The sequence below is a fragment of the Anomaloglossus baeobatrachus genome, chromosome 5, assembly GCF_048569485.1.
Source record: "Anomaloglossus baeobatrachus isolate aAnoBae1 chromosome 5, aAnoBae1.hap1, whole genome shotgun sequence".
NCBI lineage: Eukaryota > Metazoa > Chordata > Amphibia > Anura > Aromobatidae > Anomaloglossus > Anomaloglossus baeobatrachus.
In genome coordinates, this window is record NC_134357.1 from 17149836 (window position 1) to 17165569 (window position 15734).

Below are 15734 nucleotides of genomic sequence, written 5' to 3' on the forward strand. Positions count from 1 at the left end.
GGGTGTTAGGGACGTGTGCCCTCAGTATTGGGTACCACAGGGACCACTCTGCCGTAACCAGCAAATTATTTAGATAACTACCGAGTGCATCTGAGGCCATTTTCATTTTTGAAATTGGCAGAATTTGAGCTCAGGGACCCAAGTAAAGGAAACAAGAGCAATTACGCATTTAGGTCACGGAGTGTGCCAGACTCCACTATCGAGAGATCACTCATGTAGAAGACCATTACACAATAAGTGGAAAAGTGCCAAAAAGAGAGAATCAAAATACAAAACAAAACATGAAGACTCGGGGTGACATTTCTTGGTCAAGTTTTTAGAATGCCCCTTTTGGCCGTGATGACGAGTCGTCAATACTCAGGACTTCTGGAGACTTTGGATTCTCTCAGACCTTTTGAAGTTTGATATTGCTCCTCTTGAGTTTGGTTTTATTATATTGCTGTAGTTTTACAGAGCTATGGGGAATGTTATAAGGAAGAGGTTACACATCGAGGGTGGTTTTCATCTCGAAACTGGACAGCGTCAAATCTGGATCCAAATGGGAAACCTCAGACTGCAACCAAATAATAAAATGGGACAGTGCAACAAGTAAACATTTCATTGGAAAAGCCCCTTCAGCTCACATGGTCTTGTTGTTGGACTACCGCATGGTTTCAGCCAAACAACTGATCCTGTTCTTAGGACCTCTACTAACCATTTGGGATCTATACGGAAAACCAGTATCGATGGTTCATTTCATCGTAGAGCCATCAAATTGGATGTGAACCATAATATTTCCTTTCTGCACGCACATGTTGGGTCCTCCAGAGGGTTCTTTACTCAGGATTGTGGATAAGGGTCCTAAATACTGGCCTCCATCAATCATCATGCAGTTCCTCAACAGGGTTTCTTGACAAATGGATTGCTAAGCCACAGAAGGTGTCAAAAGTCCCTGTATGAAAGCACAGAGCACATGGCTAGCCAAAGACCGAGAGGAATCTAAACCATGAAAGAGTATCGAAAACTATCTGTGAAGATCTGAGGTTGTGGGTTGTATTAATCATCTAGGAAGCTCAACGATGCAATGATTTTTATTTCTTCTGTATACGGTTTTACAGAAACCCTAGTCCTTACGGTCCTCCAGACAAACGATATCACGACCGTAGTGAGTGTGTCCAACTCCAGCCGGCAACAATACCCCTTATGATACTCCAGACGATGGATATCACGACCGTAGCGCGTGTATCCAACTCCAGCCGGTAAGAATAGTCCTTAAGCTCCTCCAGTTGATGGATATCACGACCATAGCATGAGTATCCAACTCCAGCCGGCAACAATAGTCCTTAAGCTCCTCCAGACAATGGATATGATGACCATAGCGCGTATATCCAACTCCAGCCGGCAACAATAGTCCTTAAGCTCCTCCAGACGATGGATATCACGACCGTAGCATGTGTATCCAACTCCAGAAGGCAACAATACTTCTTAAGCTCCTGCAGACAATGGATATGATGACCGTAGCTCATTTATCCAACTCCAGCCGACAACAATAGTCCTTAAGCTCCTCAAGACGATGGATATCACGACCGTAGCGTGTATATCCAACTCCACCTGGGAACAACAGTCCTTTGGATAGCTCCTCAATCCAGACAATGGATATCACAACCGTAGCTCATGAATCCATCTCCAATCTCTATAGCCCATCCATAGGCACCAGGACTGACCACAACAACAGCTCCTCGCCCCTCCATATCACAGCACCCATCTCTGACCAAACCTGTGGCTTATTGTTCTACCTCTCCTTGGATCAGCCCCATGGATGGGCTGAAGTACACATCACACCCACCTCCCATAGACATTTCCAACATGTAGCTCAAAGTATGAAGGTTTCAGAAGCCCAATCTGAAAAGATGTGTATTGAGGAGGCCCCTACGGAGATGACTAAAGACACACAACCCTCACCAGGTGCAGGACAATGAATCCTACTGTAGGCCTGATTATTTTAGAGTCCATGGATGCCAATTAATATGACACACTTTTACAACCCCTTCCCCCTTCCAATTGTGCACAGACAAGTGACCTTAAACTGAAAAGCGAGCAAATCTCTAAAAAACACAACAATACGATTAAAGTAACTAGTGCTCTGTGCTGGAAAAAGTAAAATAGTCTTTCGTTGGTGGACACTTCTTCACAAGTTCTTCAGATATGTCGAAAAATCTCAAAATATCTCAGCGGTATCGGTAAATTGGATGCAGAGGTAATAGTTGCTCCTGATCACTGGCACCTATGGAGGATTAAAGGTCCCTCTGCCACATAGGAGTAGATGGGAGAACTGTGATGGTTTTTACATTGCAATGGTTCAAGATACACTTCTGACATTCTACTATGGAATATAATGGAATATAATAAACAGGGGAAAAGGGACGAGTCTCATAATGGTGGAAGGATAACACAACACTTTTATGAAGCCTGATCAGCAGCTCACTGACGCTGAGTGTTCCTCATGCTCCAGTTCTCTTTTGCGCTATTTATGTAAATCGAGGACATGATGAAGGGGCGCCACACTTGATTTAGTTTAAGAATTGGAAATGAAAGGGTTATTGAGAGGGCGCTCCTGCTGTAATGAGTTTTGTAATCAAGGCATCTATTTTCATTTCAAATTGACTTGATGGGGGCTAATTACTAAACTAAATACCTGCTACTAATTAGGATTATAAAAAACATTCATCACAGGCTCCATTTACATCCTGATCATCCAGGGGGAAATATTCACACTGTATAAATATAGTGATGTATGCGAGAAATGCGTGTCCGATGGGAGTGATAGTCAGCTAAGTGTGAAAGTGAGGGAGTCATCATCCTGTACCCCGAGTGTCATCATCCTGCACCCCGAGTGTCAGTGTCTATACACCAGCAGAATCATGAGTGCAGCTCTGGAGTATAATACAGGAGGTAACTCAGGATCAGTACAGGACCAGTAATGTAATGTATGTACACAGTGACTGCACCAGCAGAATAGTGAGTGCAGCTCTGGAGTATAATACAGGAGGTAACTCAGGATCAGTAATGTAATGTATGTACATGTGAAGCCCCGAGAACGCTGTGTCGGTGCATTACCTTCAGGGACTCCACTCTGCTGGATCCTGTCACGGGTAGGAAATCTTCTATTTGTCGTGACGCCACTCTCAGAATTGCGGTCAGTGGTGACCGCCACTGCAGGTTGAGGGTCGCCTGGGGCTGATGGTGTGTGCAGTCAGTTGGGATAGCCTCCTGAGAGTGAGGCAAGCCCCAGGGCCCTGTGTAGGTGTGTAGAACCACAAGGCGCAGAATAACTCCACACAAGCAGGATGTCTTTCAGGGGTTTTACTCACAGTTGATGGCAGGGTGAGTAACCCGGGCGTAGCTGGGATGAACCAGGCTGGAACCAGGTATCCTTCAGGCTGACTTCTGATGGTGACTACCAACTCGCCTTCCTTAGCCCTTGGTGGTTTGGGGTAACCCCGACTTTTAGTCCCTATGGGGGTCACCCAGGGAAGTTGCTGAAGCCTCTCTCCCCTTCGTTTGCCGTTTGCTTGTTGCCTGGGCCAGATCACTCCAGCTGCTTGCCTCCTGTGAACTATGGGCCCTAACTGTGGCTACGTGGCTGCGGCTTTTAGGTGTTGTGGTGTGGGCTTTGAGGGCCCCACACCGGCAGGTTTAGCAAGGAAAAGTGGATCTATCCCCGCTCCGGGATCTGCCGCCCGTTTGGGCCTGGTACTCCCTAGCAGTCTCCTTACTTCCCACTCTGTGCTCTCTCTTTAGCTGGAGACGGGTTTCGGGTAGCACTCCTAGGTGACCGTTCTCCCCCGTCGGTAGCCACTGCGCGGGCGCTGTCAGACTGCAACAGCCCCAGGGGTAGGGGTCAGCTCCTCTCGGAGCTCCCTGGACTCTGCACTGAACTGGCTCACTGCTCCTCCTCTCCTGTTCTTGCCTACGCCACCTAGCAACCAGGCTCTCTTACCACACCCCTTGAGAGGAGATGGAGGATTTTGGCCCCCTCCACTATTCCAGTAGAGGTGAAGGCTTTTCCCCCTCCTGGGATCCCCAGGGGTCCTCTCATAGGTACATGTGTGAGACCTGATCACTATGCGCCTGTATAGTCACACCTCGGTCAGCCTTCTGGATTACCTGTATTGTACTGTCCCCAGCATGGGTGCAGTACTCAGTGGTGCCTGACCAGGTCAGGGGCGCCACATTCCCCCTTAGTTATCACCAGCACGTCCTCGGGCTGCAAGACAACATTTTAAAATGCATAAAACAGTAAAAACATGGTAAAACATTTAAAACCACCAGGTACCATACATCACCACCCTCCACCCACAAGTCCGTTAACCCACCCAAAACCCTCTCACGTTGGCCGCGCCTTCAGCCACTTCTGGCAGGATGTAGAGGCGGCTTTCATGGTCTGGTGGTCTTCAGGGCATACCTGGCCTGGTGAAGCCGCGCCTTCAGCCACTTCTGGCAGGATCCAGAGGCGGCCTCCACAGTTGGTGCTGACCAGGTACCCTCTTTGTGGTGGAGAGCCAGACCCCATAAACAGGCATGCTCTCTGGTTGCAGGTAAGCCAAGGCCCTATATACGGACGTGCTCCCTGGTTGCAGACGAGCCAAGCCCCTAAACAGGCTGACTCTGGTGGTGGTGGTGCCCTCTGGTGTAACTATTTACACTGCGAGAGTTTGTGGCTATAGCCAGTTCATAGCCTTAAGGTTCATTTCTCACATTAGTTTATGTGGGCACATCTCTTAAACAGTAACGTTGCAAACTTTCAAACTGGTCAAAACAGTAACTTCTCTTCTTACTTTACTTTATGCAGATTCCTCCTTACCAGGGCTTGGGCCTGTAGGGCTGCGGCACCTGCTGCTTTCTTGATCTCTTTCATCATCCGTGGTGGTCTCTTTTTCTTTAGGACATGGTGTTACATCTAGCGCATACCAGCCTCTTTCGCCTTGATGCATGGTAAACTGCACTGTGTCTCCCATCCTTAGGTTTCTTCCAGGATGTCCTCTGGGCAAATGAGCTCTAACGTCTCTTCTGTTGACAAAAATGCCTTCTTTCATACCAGGTGCTACGATGAAGCCGTATCCTGATTTTAGGCTAAAATCTTCTACTACTCCTCGACAAAGGGGTCCTCTGACCTGGGCTTTGGCTCTTCTCAGGAACCGTTTCTCCTCTAGGTCTCTGGCCGTTATGTCATCTCTCTGCTCTGGGGACTGCGGTGCAGGGAAAGACTGGGTTCTGTTACGGCGCCGTGTCTTGCGGGCTGGATTCTGCGAGGTACAGCTTACAAGCTCCCAGGTGAGGCTTTTGGGCAGATCTTCTTCAGCAGACGGTGTTAGGTCTTCCTCATCCCAGCGGGAATATGGCAACATCTCCGGCTCTGGGCATGGATCCACTGCTGGTGGCTCCTGAGTCAGCTCCTCAGCTTCCTGGCCTCCCCTCCCCCTTAGTTCTTCTGAGCACTCCGGTGGTGGCAGTGCTGGGGATGGGTGCTCCTCAGCCGGCCCAGGCGGGGATCTCTTCGGCATGGTTGCTGCAGGAGTCGTCTTGGGGGTATGCGGAGGGAGCATGTACCGGTCCACCATCTCCTGTGGGAACTTGGCCTCCAGGTCAGCCTTCAGCTGCCAGTATGCGGGGTCCTCACCTACCAGGGACTTCCTAGCAGGGACTTCCTTAGACTGGGGAGCGGTGTCTGCTCTGGCCTTGCAGGCCGGGGTAAACAATGGTACGTCTGTCTTTTCTTGGCGGGCCGCGCCCGATATGGCGGCGGCCTGGTCTTGGCGGGCCGCGCCTGGCATGGCGGCGGCCTGGATGGGCGTTTCTGTCGCAGCCGGAGCCTTAGCGGGCATCGCTACCGTGGCCGGTGCTTGGCGGGACGGACTGGGCGTTGCTGCCGCGGTCTGGGCTTGGCGGGCCGGGCCTAGCATGGCAGCGGCCTGGGTCAGCGTCACACCTGCGGCGTGGATTAGGGTCGCGGCGGCAGCCGGATCTTTGCGGGCCGGGCTGGGCGTTGTTGCAGGGACCGGGTCTTGGTGGGCCGAGCAGGGCATCGCTGCGTCGGCCTGGGCTTGGCGGGCCGCGCCTGGCATGGCTGCGGCCTGGATCAGCGTCGCCGCGCCGGGCGCCTCTTCAGGGACCGCGGGCGTGGCAGCAGGGGTCGGGGCACTCGCGCTGGCAGGGGCATCACTGGACTCACCCATCGGTGGCAGCATCGGGGTCTGAGTCGTCGCCGTCTGGTCTGGCACTCGGCGCGCGGTTCCCCTCTCATAGGCCTGAACCGCTGCAGCCATTTCCAGAAACTCCGCACGTCCCGCTCTGATCTGCCTTCCGACCCTGGCCTCCAGTTGATCGCAGAACTCGGCAAGCTCCCGACACCACCAGGCAGCGGAGCCTGGCTCTGGGTCTCTGCATTCAGACGCCATTTTCTCTAACAACAAGCTGCTGGCTTCTTTTCCGTTCCGCCGTCTCTGGACGCTTCCGCTCTCTTCACAAGCGAGGTCAGAACTCTGCAGGGGATCTCTGGGTAGCCACACCTCTTCGTGGGCGGTAACTTCTCCCAGCGCGGGCTGCTGTTGTTTTTCAGCGCGCTTTTCATGGTGGCAATATGGCGGCGCTTCCAATTTTTCAAGCGGACCGCCCAGGCACATGGTCACCTGTCTAGACAGGTCTAGTCCTTATCCTGTTCGTGACGCCAGATGTGAAGCCCCGAGAACGCTGTGTCGGTGCATTACCTTCAGGGACTCCACTCTGCTGGATCCTGTCACGGGTAGGAAATCTTCTATTTGTCGTGACGCCACTCTCAGAATTGCGGTCAGTGGTGACCGCCACTGCAGGTTGAGGGTCGCCTGGGGCTGATGGTGTGTGCAGTCAGTTGGGATAGCCTCCTGAGAGTGAGGCAAGCCCCAGGGCCCTGTGTAGGTGTGTAGAACCACAAGGCGCAGAATAACTCCACACAAGCAGGATGTCTTTCAGGGGTTTTACTCACAGTTGATGGCAGGGTGAGTAACCCGGGCGTAGCTGGGATGAACCAGGCTGGAACCAGGTATCCTTCAGGCTGACTTCTGATGGTGACTACCAACTCGCCTTCCTTAGCCCTTGGTGGTTTGGGGTAACCCCGACTTTTAGTCCCTATGGGGGTCACCCAGGGAAGTTGCTGAAGCCTCTCTCCCCTTCGTTTGCCGTTTGCTTGTTGCCTGGGCCAGATCACTCCAGCTGCTTGCCTCCTGTGAACTATGGGCCCTAACTGTGGCTACGTGGCTGCGGCTTTTAGGTGTTGTGGTGTGGGCTTTGAGGGCCCCACACCGGCAGGTTTAGCAAGGAAAAGTGGATCTATCCCCGCTCCGGGATCTGCCGCCCGTTTGGGCCTGGTACTCCCTAGCAGTCTCCTTACTTCCCACTCTGTGCTCTCTCTTTAGCTGGAGACGGGTTTCGGGTAGCACTCCTAGGTGACCGTTCTCCCCCGTCGGTAGCCACTGCGCGGGCGCTGTCAGACTGCAACAGCCCCAGGGGTAGGGGTCAGCTCCTCTCGGAGCTCCCTGGACTCTGCACTGAACTGGCTCACTGCTCCTCCTCTCCTGTTCTTGCCTACGCCACCTAGCAACCAGGCTCTCTTACCACACCCCTTGAGAGGAGATGGAGGCTTTTGGCCCCCTCCACTATTCCAGTAGAGGTGAAGGCTTTTCCCCCTCCTGGGATCCCCAGGGGTCCTCTCATAGGTACATGTGTGAGACCTGATCACTATGCGCCTGTATAGTCACACCTCGGTCAGCCTTCTGGATTACCTGTATTGTACTGTCCCCAGCATGGGTGCAGTACTCAGTGGTGCCTGACCAGGTCAGGGGCGCCACATACACAGTGACTGCACCAGCAGAATAGTGAGTGCAGCTCTGGAGTATAATACAGGAGGTAACTCAGGATCAGTAATGTAATGTATGCACACAGTGACTGCACCAGCAGAATACTGAGTGCAGCTGTGAAGTATAATACAGAAGGTAACTCAGGATCAGTAATGTAATGTATGTACACAGTGACTGCACCAGCAGAATAGTGAGTGCAGCTCTGGAGTATAATACAGGATGTAACTCAGGATCAGTAATGTAATGCATGTACACAGTGACTGCACCAGCAGAATAGTGAGTGCAGCTCTGGAGTATAATACAGGAGGTAACTCAGGATCAGTAATGTAATGTATGTACACAGTGACTGCACCAGCAGAATAGTGAGTGCAGCTCTGGAGTATAATACAGGAGGTAACTCAGGATCAGTAATGTAATGTATGTACACAGTGACTGCACCAGCAGAATAGTGAGTGCAGCTCTGGAGTATAATACAGGAGGTAACTCGGGATCAGTACAAGATCAGTAATGTAATGTATGTATACAGTGACTGCACCAGCAGAATAGTGAGTGCAGCTCTGGAGTATATAATACAGGCGGTAAATGAGGAGCAGTAACACTGAGTAGTGACCTCTTTATGAGCATGCATTCTGGCTGTGTCACCTTGTACAGAGTGTCACATGTTTATATCTCTTGGTTGTCATATTAGATGATTTTATTTGCCATCGTATGGTAGAGCTTTTCTGATGAATCCCTTTTACTATTGACATAAAGCAGAAAGCCTTGGATTATCCTAGCAATGTGCGGAGCTGACACTCGCTCTGCGGCTGGAGCGCTGCACTTATCGTCCCTCTTCTCCTTTTTACGTAACCTTCCTGCACTTTATATTAAAGATGTTTAAGCTTCATAGGCAAAGTAAAAATGCTTTATGAGGTGTTAGTGAATGTAGGGGCCTCATTACGCTCCCGCGCGCAGACATTGATAGAAAGTAATGGAGTGGCGCAGCGCTCGCCTCTGCTATGTTTATGGCTCCCGTGAAGCCGGCGCTCTCATGCCATCTTTATGCGCGGTTGTCAGTAAGAAAGACGGATCATGGCCGGGGAGCCGGGAGAACATGGATGAGAGAATTGATCAGTGCGGAGTGTCACATCCCCGGCCCTGGAGATGGGCTCCAATATGGATGTACACCCGTCAGCGCCGTACATCGCAGCCGCCGCGCTCCGCGCTGACTTACTGCATGGAACGTCCATGCTGCGCGTATATCAGCCACGAGACGTGACAGCGCGGCGTCTGACGATTGCATTTCCAGCACATTCGCTTGACTTTTGTATTCTGGAGAAACATCATCATGCATGCTGCCTATTTTATTGCCCCGCGTTTAGTCATTTTTAAACCCGCTGTCTGCATCTTATCACGTCTATCAGTGACTGGCGGCAGCGAGCGCAGCAGGAAAGCACCCAATAAAACTGTTGCAACAGAAAAGGGCAGGCGGGTAAGGACAAGCCTGCACCCAGGACGGCTAAAAACACACGTAAGGACGACTGCAGCTTTCACCGCAAAACACGGCTATCCAAAAACACATATTTACATCCTTGGAGTTGAGCTGCAATACCAGACATGTCCTGTGGTCATGTGTGGAGCTGTTTTTGGAATAAATCAGCCATGTGTTTCTGACCACTGCGATGTTCTGCTCTGCAGTCGCTATGTGTCATGGCAGTGTAAGATTATTTTCACGCTCCAGAGTTTGCCAGGCGATTAGTTGTTTATCCAGAGCCGGGCATCGGCTGTTTTATGTTCACTGCTCATCAGTCCGGCAGGAGTTTATTCCTGCTGGCTTGTGAACTGCTGCTAGGAGCTCAGGTTGCTAATGACCACTCACAACTGCCTCCACCCTTGATAAGGTGCTGAATCTGGTTCCTCATCGCCGATTATAGCTCCCGCTTTGCTCCAGCGATTCCAGTCTGTAGCGTGTGATCAGTTGTATGATATCTTGCGTGGTGTGGAAATATCCCTGTTGTCAGCTTATTTACTCGCTGTATCTTATTTCTCTCCCCTTTGTTTATTTGTAGTGTGTTTGTGTTTTGGTTCTCCCCTGTCTGTGTTATCTGTTAGGTTTGTTACTTGGGTCCTGGCCATCCCCAGGGGTGAGGAAGAGAAGGTGTTAGACTAGGGTACGGACAGGAGTTAGGGTCACGCTGGCGGGCCAGACCTTGCCACCACAAGGCGTACCTCTGGGATAAGGTACAGCGCAGTGTTCTTAGTCTGAAGGCCAGTCTAGGTGCCCCTGCTCAGTGACTCATCACTCCCATGACAGATGATGACTCTGGACAACTTGTACCAAGCCATGACAGTGGAAGCCATATGGAAAACATGTAGAGTAAGGTAATTCCATTTTTTACCCCCATCGATGCGCCACATTAAGTAGAAGGTTGTGGAATTTGGCTCTGGCAGATCCAGACCAATGGTATACATGACGCTTGGACCTCTCGATAGGTGGTGGGAACTAGTGACATCATAATGTCCACCTGCACCATCTTGCCAACATGGAAGAAGATTGGTCTGTCTGCCCTGAGGAGAAGCTTTATGAACAGCGGTGGAGGCTCCAGCTGACACAGTTCTATAGGAAAAGAAGCTGACGATAAAGGCAAGAGCCCACAAGTCCTTGGTTGTGTCCACACAAGGCTGCCACCAAGAAGAGGAGCTGCAACAGTCAACATCACCAAGAGTGCGTGGGAATCATGGAGGAGCTACACGATGGGGGACTGACAAGCAGGAGGGTGACCCATTACTAAATACTATTGATAACAAATCTCCAGATATTCAATTTGGAAAAATTGGGAATGGGAATTGATTCGACCAGAAAAGGGGTAAAAAAAATCCGACTCTCTTCAGTCCTCCACCCAAACCAATCCCACCATTGTCTGTTCTCCAATTGACTCTTCTTTGTTGGGTCTTTTATCCCCTATCATTCTTCCGTCTTCCTCCCGGATGGGTCATCCATTCACTAGGTCCATGACATCACGTGTGGTTTGACCGGCCGGAAGGAAAAAAGGATGGAGGCTAGGAGGTAGAAGAGCCGATGGGAGGACGAGTGATGGTGGGACAGATCCAGGGAATTCTGTAGTCCAGCAACATGGAGGTCAACCCAAAAAATCTTCAGTCTCGTGGATGCGATTTTTTTTGTAACACTCGAGGTGCTTACGATTTCCTTCACATCAGTTTCTCCTCTCTACGATACACCTTAATGTATGTGAGGTGCCTGATTAGCGTGTAATTAGCACATCATTATCTGCGTATGCTAATGAGCCATGATTCCTATGTCACAGACTATAATTAGTACCTGAATCTCCATATTAACGGGTTACACTAAAGTGCAATAGAAATGGGCTTAAGATTAATCGTCAGCAATGAGCCTGGTGGGATCGGTTAGGACCCAACCTCGTGAACCCCAATAGAGATGCAGAATTTTGGGTTTGGAGCCTCATTACCGCTCCCTTACATGCAGCCGTGATTGCGCCCTATGGCTTTTGATATTTCATTATCTCGCTTCTATGAGACTCAGACTGTACAGAGAGTTCAGCTCTGGAGGTGTCTCCAGAATTAGTGTGTACACAGAAACGTGCGTCGGATACCAGCGCTCTTCCCATCACGCGTTGTGTCTTACCTTCTGGTCCAGGCTGTAGGCCAGCACCCAGTCCTCCTGCTTGGGGTGGAAGAGCAGGCTCTGGATGTAGAAGTTGAGTCTGTACTTCTGGTAGGTGGCTCCGGCGTCAGAGCTGATCAGGATGCTGCTCTCCATGTCCGGATCGCTCAGGAGCATGATCTAGAAGACAAAGATAACATCCCCATTACAACGCAGCAACATAAGGAAAACTTCCTGCAAAATGTGTAATTATTTACTTCAGATTAGGAATACACAGGCAGCAGTCACACCCAGCTCCTCCTGGGGTCCAATACAGAGGCAGCAGTCACCCCCGGCTCCTCCTGGGGCCCAATACAGAGGCAGCAGTCACCCCCGGCTCCTCCTGGGGCCCAATACAGAGGCAGCAGTCACCCCCGGCTCCTCCTGGGGCCCAATACAGAGGCAGCAGTCACCCCCGGCTCCTCCTGGGGCCCAATACAGAGGCAGCAGTCACCCCCAACTCCTCCTGGGGCCCAATACAGAGGCAGCAGTCACCCCCGGCTCCTCCTGGGGCCCAATACAGAGGCAGCAGTCACCCCCGGCTCCTCCTGGGGCCCAATACAGAGGCAGCAGTCACCCCCAACTCCTCCTGGGGCCCAATACAGAGGCAGCAGTCACCCCCGACTCCTCCTGGGGCCCAATACAGAGGCAGCAGTCACCCCCGACTCCTCCTGGGGCCCAATACAGAGGCAGCAGTCACCCCCGGCTCCTCCTGGGGCCCAATACAGAGGCAGCAGTCACCCCCAACTCCTCCTGGGGCCCAATACAGAGGCAGCAGTCACCCCCGGCTCCTCCTGGGGCCCAATACAGAGGCAGCAGTCACCCCCGACTCCTCCTGGGGCCCAATACAGAGGCAGCAGTCACCCCCGGCTCCTCCTGGGGCCCAATACAGAGGCAGCAGTCACCCCCGGCTCCTCCTGGGGCCCAATACAGAGGCAGCAGTCACCCCCGGCTCCTCTTGGGGCCCAATACAGAGGCAGCAGTCACCCCCGACTCCTCCTGGGGCCCAATACAGAGGCAGCAGTCACCCCCGGCTCCTCCTGGGGACCAATACAGAGGCAGCAGTCACCCCCGGCTCCTCCTGGGGACCAATACAGAGGCAGCAGTCACCCCCGGCTCCTCCTGGGGCCCAATACAGAGGCAGCAGTCACCCCCGGCTCCTCCTGGGGCCCAATACAGAGGCAGCAGTCACCCCCGACTCCTCCTGGGGCCCAATACAGAGGCAGCAGTCACCCCCGGCTCCTCCTGGGGCCCAATACAGAGGCAGCAGTCACCCCCGGCTCCTCCTGGGGCCCAATACACAGGCAGCAGTCACACCCAGCTCCTCCTGGGGCCCAATACAGAGGCAGCAGTCACCTCCGGCTCCTCCTGGGGCCCAATACAGAAGCAGCAGTCACCCCCGGCTCCTCCTGGGGCCCAATACAGAAGCAGCAGTCACCCCCGACTCCTCCTGGGGCCCAATACAGAAGCAGCAGTCACCCCCGGCTCCTCCTGGGGCCCAATACAGAGGCAGCAGTCACCCCCGGCTCCTCCTGGTGCCCAATACAGAAGCAGCAGTCACCCCCGGCTCCTCCTGGAGCCCGATACAGAGGCAGCAGTCACCCCCGGCTCCTCCTGGGGCCCAATACAGAAGCAGCAGTCACCCCCGGCTCCTCCTGGGGCCCAATACAGAAGCAGCAGTCACCCCCGACTCCTCCTGGGGCCCAATACAGAAGCAGCAGTCACCCCCGACTCCTCCTGGGGCCCAATACAGAAGCAGCAGTCACCCCCGACTCCTCCTGGGGCCCAATACAGAAGCAGCAGTCACCCCCGGCTCCTCCTGGGGCTCAATACAGAGGCAGCAGTCAGCCCCGGCTCCTCCTGGGGCCCAATACAGAAGCAGCAGTCACCCCCGGCTCCTCCTGGGGCCCAATACAGAAGCAGCAGTCACCCCCGGCTCCTCCTGGGGCCCAATACAGAAGCAGCAGTCACCCCCGGCTCCTCCTGGGGCCCAATACAGAAGCAGCAGTCACCCCCGACTCCTCCTGGGGCCCAATACAGAAGCAGCAGTCACCCCCGGCTCCTCCTGGGGCTCAATACAGAGGCAGCAGTCAGCCCCGGCTCCTCCTGGGGCCCAATACAGAAGCAGCAGTCACCCCCGGCTCCTCCTGGGGCCCAATACAGAAGCAGCAGTCACCCCCGGCTCCTCCTGGGGCCCGATACAGAAGCAGCAGTCACCCCCGGCTCCTCCTGGAGCCCGATACAGAGGCAGCAGTCACCCCCGGCTCCTCCTGGGGCCCAATACAGAAGCAGCAGTCACCCCCGGCTCCTCCTGGGGCCCAATACAGAAGCAGCAGTCACCCCCGGCTCCTCCTGGGGCCCAATACAGAAGCAGCAGTCACCCCCGGCTCCTCCTGGAGCCCGATACAGAGGCAGCAGTCACCCCCGGCTCCTCCTGGGGCCCAATACAGAAGCAGCAGTCACCCCCGGCTCCTCCTGGGGCCCAATACAGAAGCAGCAGTCACCCCCGGCTCCTCCTGGGGCTCAAGTGCCTTTCTGCCACATAAGAAAATACCTGTATGATGAATGACGCAAGGTAGGTGAGGACCTGTTGCTCAATTCTGCCATATACTGGAAACACCCCACAAGACCTGCTGTATACCAACATCCCACAAGACCCCCCGTACACAGGAACACCCCACGAGATCTGCTGTATACCAACATCCCACAAGACCCCCCGTACACAGGAACACCCCACGAGATCTGCTGTATACCAACATCCCACAAGACCCCCCGTACACAGGAACACCCTACGAGACCTGCTGTATACCAGCATCCCACAAGACCCCCCGTACACAGGAACACCCCACGAGACCTGCTGTATACCAACATCCCACAAGACCCCCCGTACACAGGAACACCCCACGAGACCTGCTGTATACCAACATCCCACAAGACCCCCCGTACACAGGAACACCCCACGAGACCTGCTGTATACCAACATCCCACAAGACCCTCCGTACACAGGAACACCCCACGAGACCTGCTGTATTCCAACATCCCACAAGACCCCCCGTACACAGGAACACCCCACGAGACCTGCTGTATTCCAACATCCCACAAGACCCCCCGTACACAGGAACACCCCACGAGACCTGCTGTATTCCAACATCCCACAAGACCCCCCGTACACAGGAACACCCCACGAGACCTGCTGTATACCAACATCCCACAAGACCCTCCGTACACAGGAACACCCCACGAGACCTGCTGTATTCCAACATCCCACAAGACCCCCCGTACACAGGAACACCCCACGAGACCTGCTGTATTCCAACATCCCACAAGACCCCCCGTACACAGGAACACCCCACGAGACCTGCTGTATACCAACATCCCACAAGACCCTCCGTACACAGGAACACCCCACGAGACCTGCTGTATTCCAACATCCCACAAGACCCTCCGTACACAGGAACACCCCACGAGACCTGCTGTATTCCAACATCCCACAAGACCCCCCGTACACAGGAACACCCCACGAGACCTGCTGTATACCAACATCCCACAAGACCCCCCGTACACAGGAACACCCCACAAGATCTGCTGTATACCAGCATCCCACAAGACCCCCCGTACACAGGAACACCCCACAAGATCTGCTGTATACCAGCACCCCACAATACCCTCCGTACACAGGAACACCCAACGAGACTTGCTGTATACCAACATCCCACAAGACCCTCCGTATACAGGAACACCCCACAAGACCTGCTGTATACCAGCATCCCACAAGACCCCCCATACACAGGAACACTCCAGAGGATGTCATATACTGCGAGCAGCCAGGACTTGCTGTTTAGAGATGCACGATGGTACCTCACACGGCTCATATCTTGACACCTGCCCATTATTCCTGTTTCAAACACTTTTTCTTGATTCCTGCTAAATTCCACTGGAAATTCAATGTTATTTTATTGTTATGGATCATTAGCTTCTCGCAGATTGCAGCTTGTGGCCGCACTCCTCTTGGTAATTGTAGAATTATGTGTTACTCTGTAATCTCTGATATTGTCTGTACTTGTCCCATCTGAATTGTAAAGTGCTGTGAAATATCTCGGCGCTATCGGAATAAAAGTTATTATTCTAATTTCTCCTGCAGGCTGTATGTCTGGTGTCTAGCAGCCTCTCGCCGGTGGATTATTTCCAGTTGCTACAATATC

General features: G+C 53.1%; 1 protein-coding gene across 1 annotated transcript in view; it reads right to left on the reverse strand.

Moving 5' to 3' along the window:
- The window catches only part of SORCS3 (sortilin related VPS10 domain containing receptor 3), an 866891-nt gene that overhangs the window by 485755 nt on the left and 365402 nt on the right, over window positions 1-15734 (reverse strand). The window contains exon 4 of the mRNA XM_075348233.1: window positions 11515-11673. Within this exon, the coding sequence (XP_075204348.1) occupies window positions 11515-11673 (159 nt within the window). The remainder of the gene's footprint in view (window positions 1-11514; window positions 11674-15734) is intronic.